Source organism: Asterias amurensis, chromosome 1, assembly GCF_032118995.1.
Source record: "Asterias amurensis chromosome 1, ASM3211899v1".
Lineage (NCBI taxonomy): Eukaryota > Metazoa > Echinodermata > Asteroidea > Forcipulatida > Asteriidae > Asterias > Asterias amurensis.
This window is the reverse complement of record NC_092648.1, coordinates 33,842,385-33,857,697: the sequence shown is the minus strand read 5'-3', so window position 1 is coordinate 33,857,697 and position 15,313 is coordinate 33,842,385. Positions and strand designations below refer to the sequence as shown.

The following is a 15,313-nucleotide window of genomic DNA, read 5'->3' as shown; positions in this document are numbered from 1 at the left end:
CTCATTAAAGATGATGCAAGATTGTGACATACACATGGCCCAGGCAGGATCAGGAAAGTGCAGCATAGAATAAAAATACCGAAGTGACATCTGTTGACAAGTAAGGTAGTAATTTCATTCCTATTATGATTTAGTGATAATTTTATAGAGTTTACTCATGTTCTAGGGCTGTAGTTCAGTTGGAAATTGTTATCCTAGAATAAAAGAACTTGATTTTGAATTTGAAAGAAAGTTTACTTGAATCGATGAACATTTATTTTGATTTTGTATTTTGATTTTTGAATGATTATGATTTTGGGGTTCTATGGAAAAGTTTCCGTATGGTGCCACCACTTTTTCATTCGACATGAATTAGTATAGTATCTAATTAACCTCAATGAGATATCATCCCTTTTTGAAAAAATGAGTGAAAATGTGGTGGCGTCATACGGAAAGTTATCGAGTTCCGTTGCCGCATTTTCCACCACTGCATGATTATCCTAATCTTAAATGAAATACATTTGTTGCCATGTATGATGTAGTTACTCCTAGAACTATTTCGGTTTTGTCCGGCTATCGTCTCCCGACGGGAGACGATAGCCGGACGAAACCGAAATAGTTCTAGGAGTATGATGTAGTGTATTGTACTTTGTAGCCTAATTGTAATATTTGAACAATACGTTGTAATTTGATTAATATTTTAACCCATCTGATTCTGATTCTTACTAGTCTTGGTAATAAAGTTGGTTACAATATGTGTAAAAACTGTAACGCTCCGGCCGGCAAGGGTCGAAGATTGGTCCCATCTTGAGTGTCTTGAGTTGAGTGTTCAAGTTGGAGCATTCCAACTCTAGTTGGGACAGTGGTAATTGTGAATACAGGGTACCAGTGCAGCAAGCTGGGGATCTCTGAATTTGCAGGATGTCGGACAACTCGTCCGTCGGACAACTTGACAGTTCGGACAACTCGACTTTGAGACAACTCGACGGATGGCCAAGACAAGTCGACGGTTGAACGGACCTCCGTTGCTGACATGTTTACACGAATTTCCTGTAAATCCTAACCCCCAACCCTAACCCCCCCCCCAGGCCTGATACTTCACGGAGGCAACGAAGGCGATTGCCTCCGTGTCCCCTGGTCATTGCCTTGATGCCCTTGAAATGCTCCCGTACAAATTTGCAATTTCATCATAGGGAGCCCTTTACCAAGAAGAAAATGCCTTGGTGCCCTTGCCCTTTCAAAAACGAAGCATACAGGCCTGCCCCCCCCCCTAACCTAACCCCCCCTCCCCTCTCCGGGTCCTTGGCACCCCATGCTGAGGCCCCCCGTCACGGCCATCCGTCGATTTGTCTTGGTCCTAAGTCGAGTCGACAGTTGAAAAAAAAATATCCGTCTCAATCGTTGAGTTTTCCGAACGGTCGAGTTGTCCAAGGGACAAGTTGTCTGAACACCAATTTGCAGGGTGTATGGAGGAATACTCCTCCTACCTAGTCCTAGATAGAATGATGAAGTTTGTTCTGCTATGGTCTCCACGCTGGAGGCGATGGCAGAATGAATTTGATAGTTCTAAGAGTACACGGAGGTAGGGATTTAAATTCCTACCTCCAGAGAAAGTCCCCCATGGTGAGTATGTGCATAAACCTTACTCTATGGTATGTGTGATAGAAAAATCCCAGAAAATTAAGATTTGTGTAAACAATTATATGAAAGAAGAAAAAAAAATTGTTTTGTTTTATGTGTTATCTTCAAGGGTTCTTTCTAGTTCTTTAAAATTAAAGTAATATCTTTTTCAGAGTGAATAAGGTGGACGCTATCCCGTTTACATTGTACAGCCTATATTGTAGAGTTCTATGGGCGATCCCAACTATAGTTTAAACTCCCCGTACCCTCAAGTTGGGACCACTTAAGTTGGAACCAATCCCAACAGCGCTTGTCAAGTTGGGACGGAACATAAAACAGTAACAGTGACACAACCATAAACAGATTGATACATAAAACTGAACAATGGACTGTGGCCAAGAGTATCACTGCCAGGTTGTTGATATACTCACATCATTAGCGCTTTAAAATACAATTCAAAGGATATGGATCAGATGTTAAAGGAACACGTTACCTTGGATCGGTCGAGTTGGTCTTTGAAAAGCGTGTTGTAATAGTTTGTTATAAAATGCATATGGTTAGAAAGATGTTGTCAAAGTAGAATACAATGATTTTCACAAATATGCCTCGAAATTGCGTGGTTTTCTTTTTACCTCGTCCAATAACACGGTCGGCCATTTTTTTTGACTCCCATAAATGGCCGTCCGTGATAGTTCGCGACGTAAAAAGAAAACCGTGCAATTTTGAGTGATACTTGTGTGGATCATTATATTCATTTTAAATATCTTTCTAACCATATGCATTTCATAACAAACGGTTTCAAACGCTTTTTTATAGACCAACTCGACCGATCCAAGGCAATGTGTTCCTTTAAGGAAAAATGTCTTCTGAAGAGCATGACGTATCAACTGGTTCGCGATTTAAACACATCAAGAGCAGGGCGTGTTGTGACCCGTTTAAATCACACAGCAAGAAGAAAGTAGCTGGCTTAAGGCAGGTATCAGAAAGGTTTATGTTGGAGCATCCAAGTCTTCATCTCACTCGAGCACACAGTTTATGCACCGGCTGTCGAAAGAAGATAACTCAACTGTCGCCTGAACAAGTATTCTCAAGATCCGAAAAATCTAGCAGTGATCCAGAAGTTAAGGGACCACCATCAGCATTATCTGCACATCATCAGGATGTTTTTGTGCAACCAAATCCTGACATTAACGTTATCAATGAGTCTTTGACAATTGGTGTATCTCCTACTATCACAAGTAAGAAACAAGCTCATGAATTAGACTTTTGGGCTACTTATTACCATGGTGACATGGTTTTTAATGTACGTGTACTACACATTACTACACATTACACTTAGTATGTACATTTTGTACATGAACATCAACGCATACATTTATGGTTTTGTCCTTGCTAGCCAATGTTCAAATAATCATAACTTGAAAACTGTAAGAGTGCCCATCCCAAATCTTTCTTTTGAAAAATTAGCAACGCAATCTGGAGATTGTCTGTCTGTCTGTCTGTCTGTCTGTCTGTCTTTATGATCTTCCCTTCACGGGAACTCGGCAAACGCATACAAGGGTTTATGATCTTCCCTTCACGGGAACTCGGCAAACGCATACAAGGGTTTATGATCTTCCCTTCACGGGAACTCGGCAAACGCATACAAGGGTTTATGATCTTCCCTTCACGGGAACTCGGCAAACGCATACAAGGGTTTATGATCTTCCCTTCACGGGAACTCGGCAAACGCATACAAGGGTTTATGATCTTCCCTTCACGGGAACTCGGCAAACGCATACAAGGGTTTATGATCTTCCCTTCACGGGAACTCGGCAAACGCATACAAGGGTTTATGATCTTCCCTTCACGGGAACTCGGCAAACGCATACAAGGGTTTATGATCTTCCCTTCACGGGAACTCAGCAAACGCATACAAGGGTTTATGATCTTCCCTTCACGGGAACTCGGCAAACGCATACAAGGGTTTATGATCTTCCCTTCACGGGAACTCGGCAAACGCATACAAGGGTTTATGATCTTCCCTTCACGGGAACTCGGCAAACGCATACAAGGGTTTATGATCTTCCCTTCACGGGAACTCAGCAAACGCATACAAGGGTTTATGATCTTCCCTTCATGGGAACTCGGCAAACGCATACAAGGGTTTATGATCTTCCCTTCACGGGAACTCGGCAAACACATACAAGGGTTTATGATCACCAAGCTAGCAACAGCCAATCTTTTTCATACAAACATTGGTTTTTAAAATGCCTATTATTATGAATTACACAAATCAAGAAATTGTGATTCAGTAACAAGACGCCAACACTTAATTTAGTCATTGTGAAATCTGCAATTATTTTGGTAGGATTCGAACCCACAACCTTGTGATTGCAAGTTCTGTAGTCTAGCCACTGGACTACAGTTAGCTTGGTAGGATTTGAACCCACAACCTTGTGATTGCAAATTCTGTAGTCAAGCCACTGGACTACAGTTAGCTTGGTAGGATTTGAACCCACAACCTTGTGATTGCAAGTTCTGTAGTCTAGCCACTGGACTACAGTTAGCTTGGTAGGATTTGAACCCACAACCTTGTGATTGCAAGTTCTGTAGTCTAGCCACTGGACTACAGTTAGCTTGGTAGGATTTGAACCCACAACCTTGTGATTGCAAGTTCTGTAGTCTAGCCACTGGACTACAGTTAGCTTGGTAGGATTTGAACCCACAACCTTGTGATTGCAAGTTCTGTAGTCTAACCACTGGACCACAGTGATCTCAAAAACCCTACCTTTATTGTTCAATATCTTTGCTTTCTTAAAGAACTGGTGATGGCTGAAAACATCACAGAGTCTAAGATGGAGGAAATGCAGTTGAATGATGGAGCAGCCAAGGAGGCTGCTACGGCTGCAGAGGAAGATATCGTGGATCCTTGGACAGTAGCAACGTCATCAGAAAAGGGCATTGACTACGATAAACTTATAAGTAGGTTCAACACTCCAATTCTGTTTTATTCTTTTGAAGGCAGTGAACACTATTGGTAATTTCTCAAAATAATTATAGCATAAAACCTTACTTGGTAACGAGCAATGGGGAGAGGTTGATAGTATAAAACATGACAAACAGCTCTCTCTGAAGTGAAGTAGTTTTTGAGAAAGAAGTAATTTGATTGTGAGACCTCGGATTTAGAATTTGAGGTCTCAAAATCAAGCATCTGCAAGCACACAACTTCGTGTGACAAGGGTGTTTTTTCTTTCATTTTTATCTTGCAACTTCGAAGACCGATTGAGCTCAAATTTTCACAGGTTTGTTATTTTATGCATATGTTGAGATACACCAACTGTTTAGGCTAGTCTTTGACAATTACCAATAGTGTCTAGTGTCTTTAAAGGCAAAGCATACCTGTGGTTTTTGGTACCGTTTGATTGTTTGATTGAGCAAAAAGAAGGGCATCCACACTTGGTGCCAGGCGCCTAAGGTTGGGTGAAAGGTTTCTGTTTGTGTAGTGATCTTTGTATGGGATTTGAGGCACTGCATGGTGAGGTATCAATATATATTTGGTTTGCGGTAACGCCATGTGTGTGTATCTACTAGCTAGATTTTATTCTTTAGAAAACTGTCTTGCTTTATATTCTACTACTGCTGAGTAGATTTTCGGAAAAGAACTGACTTCTCAGTTCTGAAAAGAACTGTTCTCCTTTTTAACTACTACCTTAGCCTGAAGGTAGAAAATCAGCCAGGGTTACTTAAGTGGCTGGTTGAGGTGGACCTCTCCTTATTTACTTCACTACCGCCGAGTGAGTTCTTAAAGGAACACATTGCCTTGGATCAGACGAGTTGGTCTTTGGAAAGGGTTTGAACCGTTTGTTACGAAATGCATGGTTAGAGAGATATTTTAAAAGTAGAATATAATCCACACAAGTATCACTCGAAATTGTGTGGTTTTCCTTTTACCTCGTCGACTAACACGGTCGGCCATTTATTGAATTTTTGACGTATTAGTTTGCAAATTAAAAGGAAACCACACAATTTCAAGGCAAATTTGTGTGGATCATTGTCTACTTTTAAAACATCTTTCTAACCATATGAATCTTATAACGAACGATTACAAACGCTTTTCAAAGACCAACTCGACCGATCCAAGACAACGTGTTCCTTTAATTGGTCTCAACGTTTTGACTAGCAAGCTCTAGTCTGGGAGTTTTTTGTATAGTTCCTTTTGAAGTGGTTGTTTTAAAAAATTAAGGAATGTTTACTGTTCATTATACTTCAATCTAATCTTTTTTTTTTAACAGAGAGATTTGGAAGCACAAAGATTGACCAGGCATTACTGGACAGGTTTGAGAAGGTCACAGGTCATGCACCACACCATTTACTCAGGCGGGGCGTATTCTTCTCTCAAAGGTATGTGTGTGTAAAGGATCATCTTTAAAGGCACTGGACACTATTGGTAATTACTCAAAATGATTGTCAGCATAAAAACCTACTTGGTAACGAGTAATGAAGAGCTGTTGATAGTATAACACATTCTGAGAATTGGCTCCCTCTGAAATAAAGTAGTTTTTGAGAAAGAGATAAGTTCTCACTCACATAATGGAAGCTTCAGCTGAAGCCTTTTAGTATGCATCTGAAGGCACACAAAGTTGTTTAACAAGGGTGATTTTTCTTTCAATTTTTTTCATGCAACTTCAATGACCAATTGAGTCAAATTTTTCACGGACATGTTATTGTGTGTATATGTGCCTGGTAGAAGTTTATTTGGCCGTCCGGTCATGTGATGTTAGGCGATCTCTCATAAAAATTAATACTTTAAAAAAAAGTTCCATACAACATTAAACCGGAAAGCTGAACTTCTCCAGCTTTTTTACAATTGTATATACAGATATAATAGTTAAATAAGGGAATAGATTAAATATATGAGTAAATAAATCTGTATACTTATTGTTGTTTTATTCAGGGAAGTAAACAAGATACTGGACCGCTATGAAGCCAAGAAGCCGTTCTTTCTCTACACTGGACGAGGACCATCCTCTGGATCAATGCATACCGGCCATCTCATACCATTTGTCTTCACAAAGTAAGCTTTTATTGCTGCTAATTTTTTCTTGAACGTGTTCAAGATCAGGAGGCAAATTCACAGAGCAGGGCCCAGTTTCATAGACTAAGCACAAAGGTAGCTAAGCACAACAAAATTATGCTTACCAGCAGAATACGGGTACTAGCCAAAACACTGTTCCACATGTACAATGTGTGACTGGTATCCTGCTTCCTTTGCTAAGCAAAACATTTTTAAGCACCAGTTTCTGCTTAAAGGCAGAGCACACTTTTGGTAATTACTCAAAATAATTATTAACATAAAACCTTTCTTGGTGACGAGTAATGGGGAGAGGTTCATGGTATAAAACATTGTGAGAAACGGCTCCCTCTGAAGTGCCATAGTTTTTGAGATAGAAGTAATTTTCCACGAATTTGATTTTGAGACCTCAGATTTAGAACTTGAGGTCTCAAAATCAAGCATCTGAAAGCACACAACTTCGTGTGACAAGGGTGTTTTCTTCTTTCATTACTATCTCGCAACTTTGATGACCAATTGATCTCAAATTTTCACAGGTTTGTTATTTTATGCATATGTTGAGATACACCAACTGTGAAGGCTAGTCTTTGACAATTACCAATAGTGTCCACTGCCTTTAAAGGGAATGTATACGCTTGGTAATCACTCTTGAAATTAATGTCAATAAACACTTTTGGTTAGAAGCCTATAGCATCTTTAGATAGTATAAAGCATTTCGAGAAACATTTCACTTTGAAGTAATTTGGTTACGTAGAAAGATATAAGTTTTTATGCCCCAAAATTTGAATCTGAGACAGATTGTGTTTTCCTATTAGTGTTAATTCTTCTTGCCTGGACTTCAGGCGATTACTCAAAATGATATTTTGTACATGTTATTTTTATTGTATACATCTACATTTATACATGATTAAAACAATCAAACGGTTCTTATAACCAAATGCATATAACTTTGCCTTTATACAGCTCTTAGGAGTTGGGCCCTGCTGTAGCGGAAAATGTTCCCAGGGATGGAAACTTTTATCTGATCTGATTTCAGACTTTCTTTTTGTCTGCTTGGTGAAAATGTAAAAAATAAGAAGTAGATCAAACTAGATTGTCATCGTTTCTCTCAGGTGGTTACAGGAAGTCTTTGATGTCCCTCTGGTGGTCCAGCTCACCGATGACGAGAAGTTTCTGTGGAAGGATCTGAAAGCAGAGGAAGCGTTTCGTCTGGCCAAAGAAAATGCCAAAGATATTATTGCACTCGGCTTTGATGTTGAAAAGACATTCATATTCTCAGATATGGAGTACATTGGGTAAGTTTCTGAACTGTGAAGGGCTTGGAGTGAGCTGTCCAGTAGAGGAAGGATTACTCCAACTAAGGATTTAGTTCTTATTCATCAATCATTCAATCAGTCAATCAATCACCAAACCAATAAATCAATCAATTATTCAATCAATTAAAACAATCTAAATAGCACAGGCATCAAAAGGAATAGACCCTTATCACCATCTTGGTCATGTTCCCTGTTTCCGTAACAGTAATGAATGCTAACATTCATTGCGCAAACATGGCACCAGACTATTATTTCGTCCAGCCTCAGTTTGATACAATGAGTTGGAATGGAGTAAAATCAAGATGGCCACACCGTGATAAACGTCTATTATGTACAAAGGCGCTTTGATAAAAAATATACTACATAGAAAGTGAAACAATTTTTAGGGCGCTTAAGAAGTAACTATAACTAGCAAACTCACAGGTGAACCATATGTAAATCTCTTTGAGGAGAAGGCTCTGAAAGCAGGCAGTGTGGCCTCAAAATTATGAACAGAACTTTCGGGACCACACAGACTGTTTTCAGAGCCAACACAAGAGATTTACACTTGGTTGTACCCACAAGTTTACTAGTTTCAGTCACTTCTTATTTTCTACACCATGCAAAGCTTTAAACATCACCTTCAGATTCATCTTGGAAGAGTTTACATTTGGCAAAGTTTTGATATCCATAGGGAGACTGTTCCATAATATAAGTATTGCACTAAAAATGCATGGTGGTCATATTGGTTAAGTTAGAGGTGGAATGTAAGGAATCTTAAAGACACTGGACACTATTGGTAATTGTCAAAGACCAGTCTTCTCACTTGATGTATCTCAACATATGCTTAAAATAACAAACCTGTGAAAATTTGAGCTCTATTGGTCGTCAAAGTTGTTAGATAATAATGAAAGAAAAAACACCCTTGTCACACGAAGTTGTGTGCTTTCAGATTCTTGATTTCGAGACCTCAAATTCTAATTCTGAGGTCTCTAAATCAAATTCGGGGAAAATTACTTCTTTCTCGAAAACTATGATACTTCAGAGGGAGCCGTTTCTCACAATGTTTTATACTATCAACCTCCCCCCATTACTCGTTACCAAGTAAGGTTTTATGCTTATAATTATTTTGAGTAATTACCAATAGTGTCCACTGCCTTTATCAAAGGAGTATTTTGTTTTTGTCCATCTTTTATGTAGTTCTTCCCCGGCTTTTTACATGAACATGATCAAGATCCAGAAGTGTGTGACATACAACCAAGTCAAAGGGATATTTGGCTTCACAGATAGTGATTGTATAGGTAAGTATTACATGGCCGAACGGTTTAGAGCATCAAATTCAAGTCGAGTGTGGATTTGAATCCTGATAATGATTCTTATTTTCTTGAGCAAACCACTTCACTATAATTGGTTCTTGTGTGAATGGGTACATGCGAGGGTAGAGGTTGATATTGTGTTTAAAAAAAAACTCAATGCACATCCAACAGCACAATTAGCACCAACAACAGGATAAACAGGAAACAAGAAGATAATATGTCCAACTTTTAGATGTGGGAGGAAAATCTAATGGGGTAAAACCTACGCAATCAGTTAGGGACTGTGAACCTAATCCGTATGCAAGGCTGCAGTCTGAGGAGGGATTCGAACCGGGTCCACAGAGGTGAAAGGCAGGGAAAGAAACCACAGACTCTAACCTGATCCCATTTATAATACCGGGCACCGCTATTAGTTGGCGTTACATTAACATAAGTGTGTGGATTTTCTGGTTCTAATACTTTGATATTTACATCTTATTTCATGTTTATGGTTGTTGTGTTTGACAGGTAAAATAAGTTTTCCATCGATCCAGGCTGCTCCCTCCTTCTCAACCTCCTTCCCACAGATCTTTGGTGGTAAGAAAGACATACCCTGCCTCATCCCATGTGCAATTGATCAAGTAAGTCAAGGATACAGTCACTCCTGTATGCATCTTATTAATGTTTGAAGCGTGGGGCCAATTCTCAATATAAGTTGTTACCTCTCTGGACAAAAGAACTTGCTTTGCAGCCAAATTCTCACTTTATACTCACATCTTACTTATGTATGAAAACTAAATTGTTGTCCTCCATATTCTCTGTAGGATCCATACTTCCGGATGACACGTGATGTTGCGCCTCGTCTAGGATACCCCAAGCCTGCCCTTATTCATTCTACATTCTTCCCTGCCCTGCAAGGAGCAAAGACCAAGATGAGCGCCAGCGAGCCTAACTCATCTATATTTCTGACAGACACGGCCAAACAAATCAAGACAAAAGTAAGTGGAAAACAAAACAAAAACAACAAATATAGTTGTTTTTTCTGTAACCAATGCCAAAAAAATTATTGCCTAAATTGAAACAAGTGTGTTGAAATAAGTTGTAATTGAATACTACATCAATCTTTGTTTTATACACTTGGTATTTGAAAATAGTATACAAACTTAAGATTTTACTCGGATAATTATTTGTGTTGTTTATCCATTCACAAATTTCCTTAATTATTGAACTTCCAAATGTTGATAACCTTTTTTGCTCATAGCTCTCTCTCTCTCTGTGTTTCCTTCAAACCGTTTAGTGCTGGATTTGGCATTTAAAGATGAAATGACCAATACATTGTACAATTTATGACAGGAAAAAAATGTAGTGACCTATTTTTCTCAGAATGGATGTCGACAAATTGTTCCACTAGAAGGGTATCAAATACACTGGCAAGCTACACCAGTTTAACTTGAAGTTGGAGACTTGTAACTTTTTCCCCACTCACATATGAGGACGCTATCTATTGGAAAATTATCACAAAATTGTATTGGTAATTTCCCTTCCTCTTCAAAAACAATCATTACTGCATGATTTATGCTTATTTCAACAGATCAACAAATATGCCTTCTCTGGGGGCGGAACTTCTGTAGAGGATCACCGCGAGAGAGGGGGTAACTGTGAAATTGACATAGCTTACCAGTACCTCACATTTTTCATGGAGGATGACGAACGATTGGAACAGATCAGAAAGGTTTGTGTCGCAGCTCTGTGTTGAATTATCTGGGTTTTTTTTACCTTTTCAAGTACTTTTTGTTGTTGTTGCCAAGTTTGTATTTGACCTGTATTTTGTTGGTGAGAATTTCTTTTAAATATGTGCCGGAGGGCAGAAAAGTGTTTAATTTATTTCTTTGTGGTTGTTGAGATGAGTCTTGTGTTTTAACCACTTTACACGTAACACGACATGACAATCTGCAGTATTTTTTTGAGCTTCTTGAGTAGTTTTTTTCTATGAAAATATTGTTGCCACAATGAAACACTGAATTGACAAAGGAAAGACAACAAAGGTCACGTAAGTAGCACCAGAGGTTGGTGTTGAAGTTGAGAAAATATGAGTAGGCACTCGTTGTGATTCACAGAATCTCGGCCGTGTGTCACAGCCAATAATCTGCCATGGTATGCTCAGACTTACCTCCGGGAGATGGCACATAAAGATTAATACAAGAGAGAACATATTTCCACATTTGGATTAATACAAAATTATACCAAAAATTAACTAAAACAAAAAAAGTAAACGAGGGAGAATTAATGAATGATGGTGGAGCATGCAGGAGGGGACCAAACCAAAAAGGGGGAAAGTGTTCCAAACTTGGGACAACCTAACAAGTAGGATTTGAAACTTTTCATGGCTGAAGCATATAATTAAGAGATGTTTCCATGTGAATGTTAATATATCAGTTTCTTCAGTTGTGTTGGTTTTGAAAAAAAACAATGGTTATAGAGATATCCACATGGTGTTACCGCAAACCTATCTAACAACAAATCAACTAGTGTGACCTGTCATTTTTGTGATTATGTCATTGCAGGACTACACCAGTGGCCAGCTGCTCACCGGTGATCTGAAGAAAGAGCTAATCGTAATACTGCAGAAGGTCTGTACTGACCACCAGGACAGACGGAAACAGGTCACAGACGATATCCTAAAAGAGTTCATGAGACCTCGGAAACTAAAGTACGACTTTTAAGCGTGGGCGTTTTCGTTGGAGGCGAACTGTAATTGTGGATATTTAAATTTTAAATATTTAGGTGTTTTATCATTGCCATGTATGAGACAACTGCCTACGAAATGAGAGACAAAAACGTTATCACCATTAATATTGACATTACAAAGTTTAGCACATTATTATTAAGCATTTAGGTACGCTATTCATGGTAAAACCATATCACAGCGTTTACAAAGAGCAATAAATTAAACATTATACAAACAAACAACAATAGAACAAAAAATCAATTAGGAAAGAGGTAGGTTTTGAGAATCTTCTGTTTCAGCAGATTTAATATAGGAGGGAAGTTCATTCCACTCTTTAGCTGCTGAAACAGTGAATGTTCGATCTCCCGCCTTACTGTGAGTCATGGGAAAAGTAAGGCGAAATGGATCTGCATTGGAGCGAAGATTTGTACGCAAAGGTCGATACAACTGAATACATTCATTAAAATACACTGGTGCCTGATTGTGAAAGAATTTGTAAACGAATAAAAGAATCTTAAATACAATCCTCTGTTTAATTGGTAACCAATGAAGCGATCTTAGAAGAGGCATGGCATCATGACGGCGATCTAACCTAAAGATAACACGAGCAGCCCAGTTCTGCAAACTTTGAAGTCTCTTAATATGCACCTGTGGGACTTCTGTAAGCAACCCGTTACAATAGTCTAACCGGGAAAGAACATGGCTGCGAATCACATGATGACATGCCTCTTCAGATACATACTTCCGTATCTGTGACGCATTTTTTAACTGAAATCGAACAGACTTGCAAAGGTGGTTTATTTGGTAAGACATAGACATATTGCAATCAAAATATACTCCAAGGTTCTTGACTGATGTTGATGGTGCAATCTGAGTGGTTCCAAATGTAAAAATGACATTGTTCATGTTGCGCAAGTTGTGTTTAGAGCCAATTACCAAAAATTCTGTCTTTTGCTCATTAAGTTTAAGTTTGTTCTTTCCCATCCAACTACTTATATCCATAACACACGCTGAAAGGGTTTGCAATGCTGTTTCTAGGCTATTTGGTTGCTTAGGATCAAATGAAAAATACAACTGTGTATCATCTGCATAAGTGTGATATGAAACCTTATGATGTCTTATTGTGTCTGAAAAAGCACACCTTGTAGCTGTTTTATCATTGTCATGTTAAATCCCGGTCGTGACACTTGTGTCCTTGAACAAGATACTTTACTATAATTGCTTCTCTTCACCCAAGGGTATAAATGGGTACCTGCGAGGGTAGAGGTTGATATTGTGTCTGAAAAAGCAATTGGAGCGCCATGCCAGCTCGGGCTGGTTACTATGACCAGGGCACTAATGTAAAGCGCAACGATGTGGTTATTGTGAAATGCGCTATATAAGAATTTGTTATTATTATTATTATTATTATTATTATTATTATTATTATTATTATTATTATTATTATTATTATTATTATTATTATTATTATTATTATTATTATTATTATTATTATTATTATTATTATTATTATTATTATTATTATTATTATTATTATTATTATTATTATTATTATTATTATTATTATTATTATTATGTACGTGTCAACTTACACGAACCAAAAGAAAAAGTGAAAGTCACAATATAAGTTATCACACAAGAGCGAGTGGAATACGGACAAAATATAGCGCTTCTGCATCCCATATCCAACGAGGCCGATACATAAAACACACAAGACGCAGGTAGTGATATTAGCCATGCAATATAGCTTGTTATCATCACTCCATTCTGCAAATCTGATTGGAGGATTAGCGCGTACGTATAGGATAATGCCCGAGGTGCGCGCCATTCGTGGGTAAGAATGGCCCGAGGGCGAAGCCCGAGGGCCATTCGTACCCACGAATGGCACGTTCACCGAGGGCATTATGCGACTTAACCCACACCTGTGACGTCTTGCTATTGTTAAAATCGCTCCATTATTTCGCACGAATGGCGCGATATTGTTTAATTTTTAAGTCAATCGTTTGTATGTATTACGTAAGCTTGTTCGCTCCAGTGAACACCACTGGTGGTGTGTGAACAATGGACGAAGACCAACATTTAGGAAATATGCTCGTTCCTTCGATAGTGGCATCATAGATCGGGAGCGAAAGTGGCAGCAGATATGTGATTTTGTTTCTTGACTTTAAGTAAATTTATACAAGTTAGTGATAGAAACAGATTATCAGATTATGTTGTAGCAGACTTTCTCGGTCTACAAAAAAAAAAAAAAGAGAAGATAAAAGAAGTGACCTACCCGCGTACAAGCCTGTAGTTTCAGATTTGTTTTTAATAAACAAGTTTAAGCTACCTTTATGATCAACAATTTCAGTTGATTTCCTGTTATTTTATGATGATATTGAAAAAAGTATCTTTGCAATCTTAAATTTTATTGACTTTACTCACTTAGCATGTTTGTGTATGATAAATTAAGCATTTTGAATTACTAAAAACAAAAAACAAAAAAATTGGTTAAAATGAAATTGATTTATCTGACTTTAAGACCTGCTTAAACTACTGTTGTAGTTCTATAACTATTTTTTAACATCTCAGCTAAATAATAATTTAATAATGTAGCTGTTCACTTGTGGAAAGTGTTAACGATCATTTTGCAATACATGTGTAGCTCTATTAACCTGTGTTAAAAACCATTAAAAACAAAATAATATATGGTCCATGGCGTCATTGACTTCATTTACTTTATTCCCTAACTCTTTTATGCACAATGGGTGAATAGATGTACCCATCGCGCCATTCGTGCAAAATAATGGAGCGATTTAACAATAGCATGACGTCACAGGTGTGGGTTAATTGAAGATAAAAACTGTTGTCACCATATTGACATTGCAAAGTTTAGCACATGTTTGTGTAAGAACTCTCTCTAATTTCATAGAGCTGCGTAAAGCAGAAAACAATGCTTAAAGCTTTCCTTTAGTGAGCAAAATTGAGCAGGAAACCTGTTGCGAATTGTACACATTTCATGGTATTTGGCTGGTGACCTAATTCTGGTAAGCACAATTGTGTCGGGCTTAGCTACTTTTTTGTTTTTTTAAGCAGCTCTATGACATTGAGCCCTATAGTAGATGATGATGGATCTGTTGCTGTCTTGTCATAAACAAATGCACATTTTTCCATTTTTTCTAAATCAAATTGTTTTCTTTATTTTTATTTTTCAAATAAAATAATGATCAAATAATTTCAGAAAGTTCTGAATGGCAGTATTGACCACATTCTTATCTTGGCCTAACTTATAAAGCTATATATTAAGTAGAAATACTGCTTAGCAAATTTCTTTGCTATGTGGAAAAAGATGGGGTACAAATTG

The 15,313-nt window shown here is 38.0% G+C and overlaps 1 protein-coding gene across 3 annotated transcripts; it reads left to right on the top strand.

Moving 5' to 3' along the window:
- The first annotated feature begins 21 nt into the window (after positions 1-21).
- LOC139937675 (tryptophan--tRNA ligase, cytoplasmic-like) lies at positions 22-14,659 on the top strand. Of its 3 annotated transcripts, none has more exons than XM_071932942.1 (10): positions 22-105; positions 4,402-4,563; positions 5,874-5,982; positions 6,536-6,655; positions 7,765-7,947; positions 9,148-9,248; positions 9,771-9,883; positions 10,067-10,240; positions 10,834-10,974; positions 11,807-14,659. In XM_071932942.1, the coding sequence occupies exons 2-10, from the start codon at positions 4,410-4,412 to the stop codon at positions 11,963-11,965; spliced, it is 1,254 nt and encodes a 417-aa protein (XP_071789043.1). In that variant the 5' UTR covers positions 22-105; positions 4,402-4,409; the 3' UTR covers positions 11,966-14,659. The 3 variants fall into 3 exon arrangements, with proteins under 3 accessions (XP_071789043.1, XP_071789053.1, XP_071789036.1); XM_071932952.1 differs by having other exon boundaries at positions 24-100; XM_071932935.1 differs by lacking the exon at positions 22-105 and adding an exon at positions 2,427-2,837.
- The last annotated feature ends 654 nt before the right edge of the window (positions 14,660-15,313 follow it).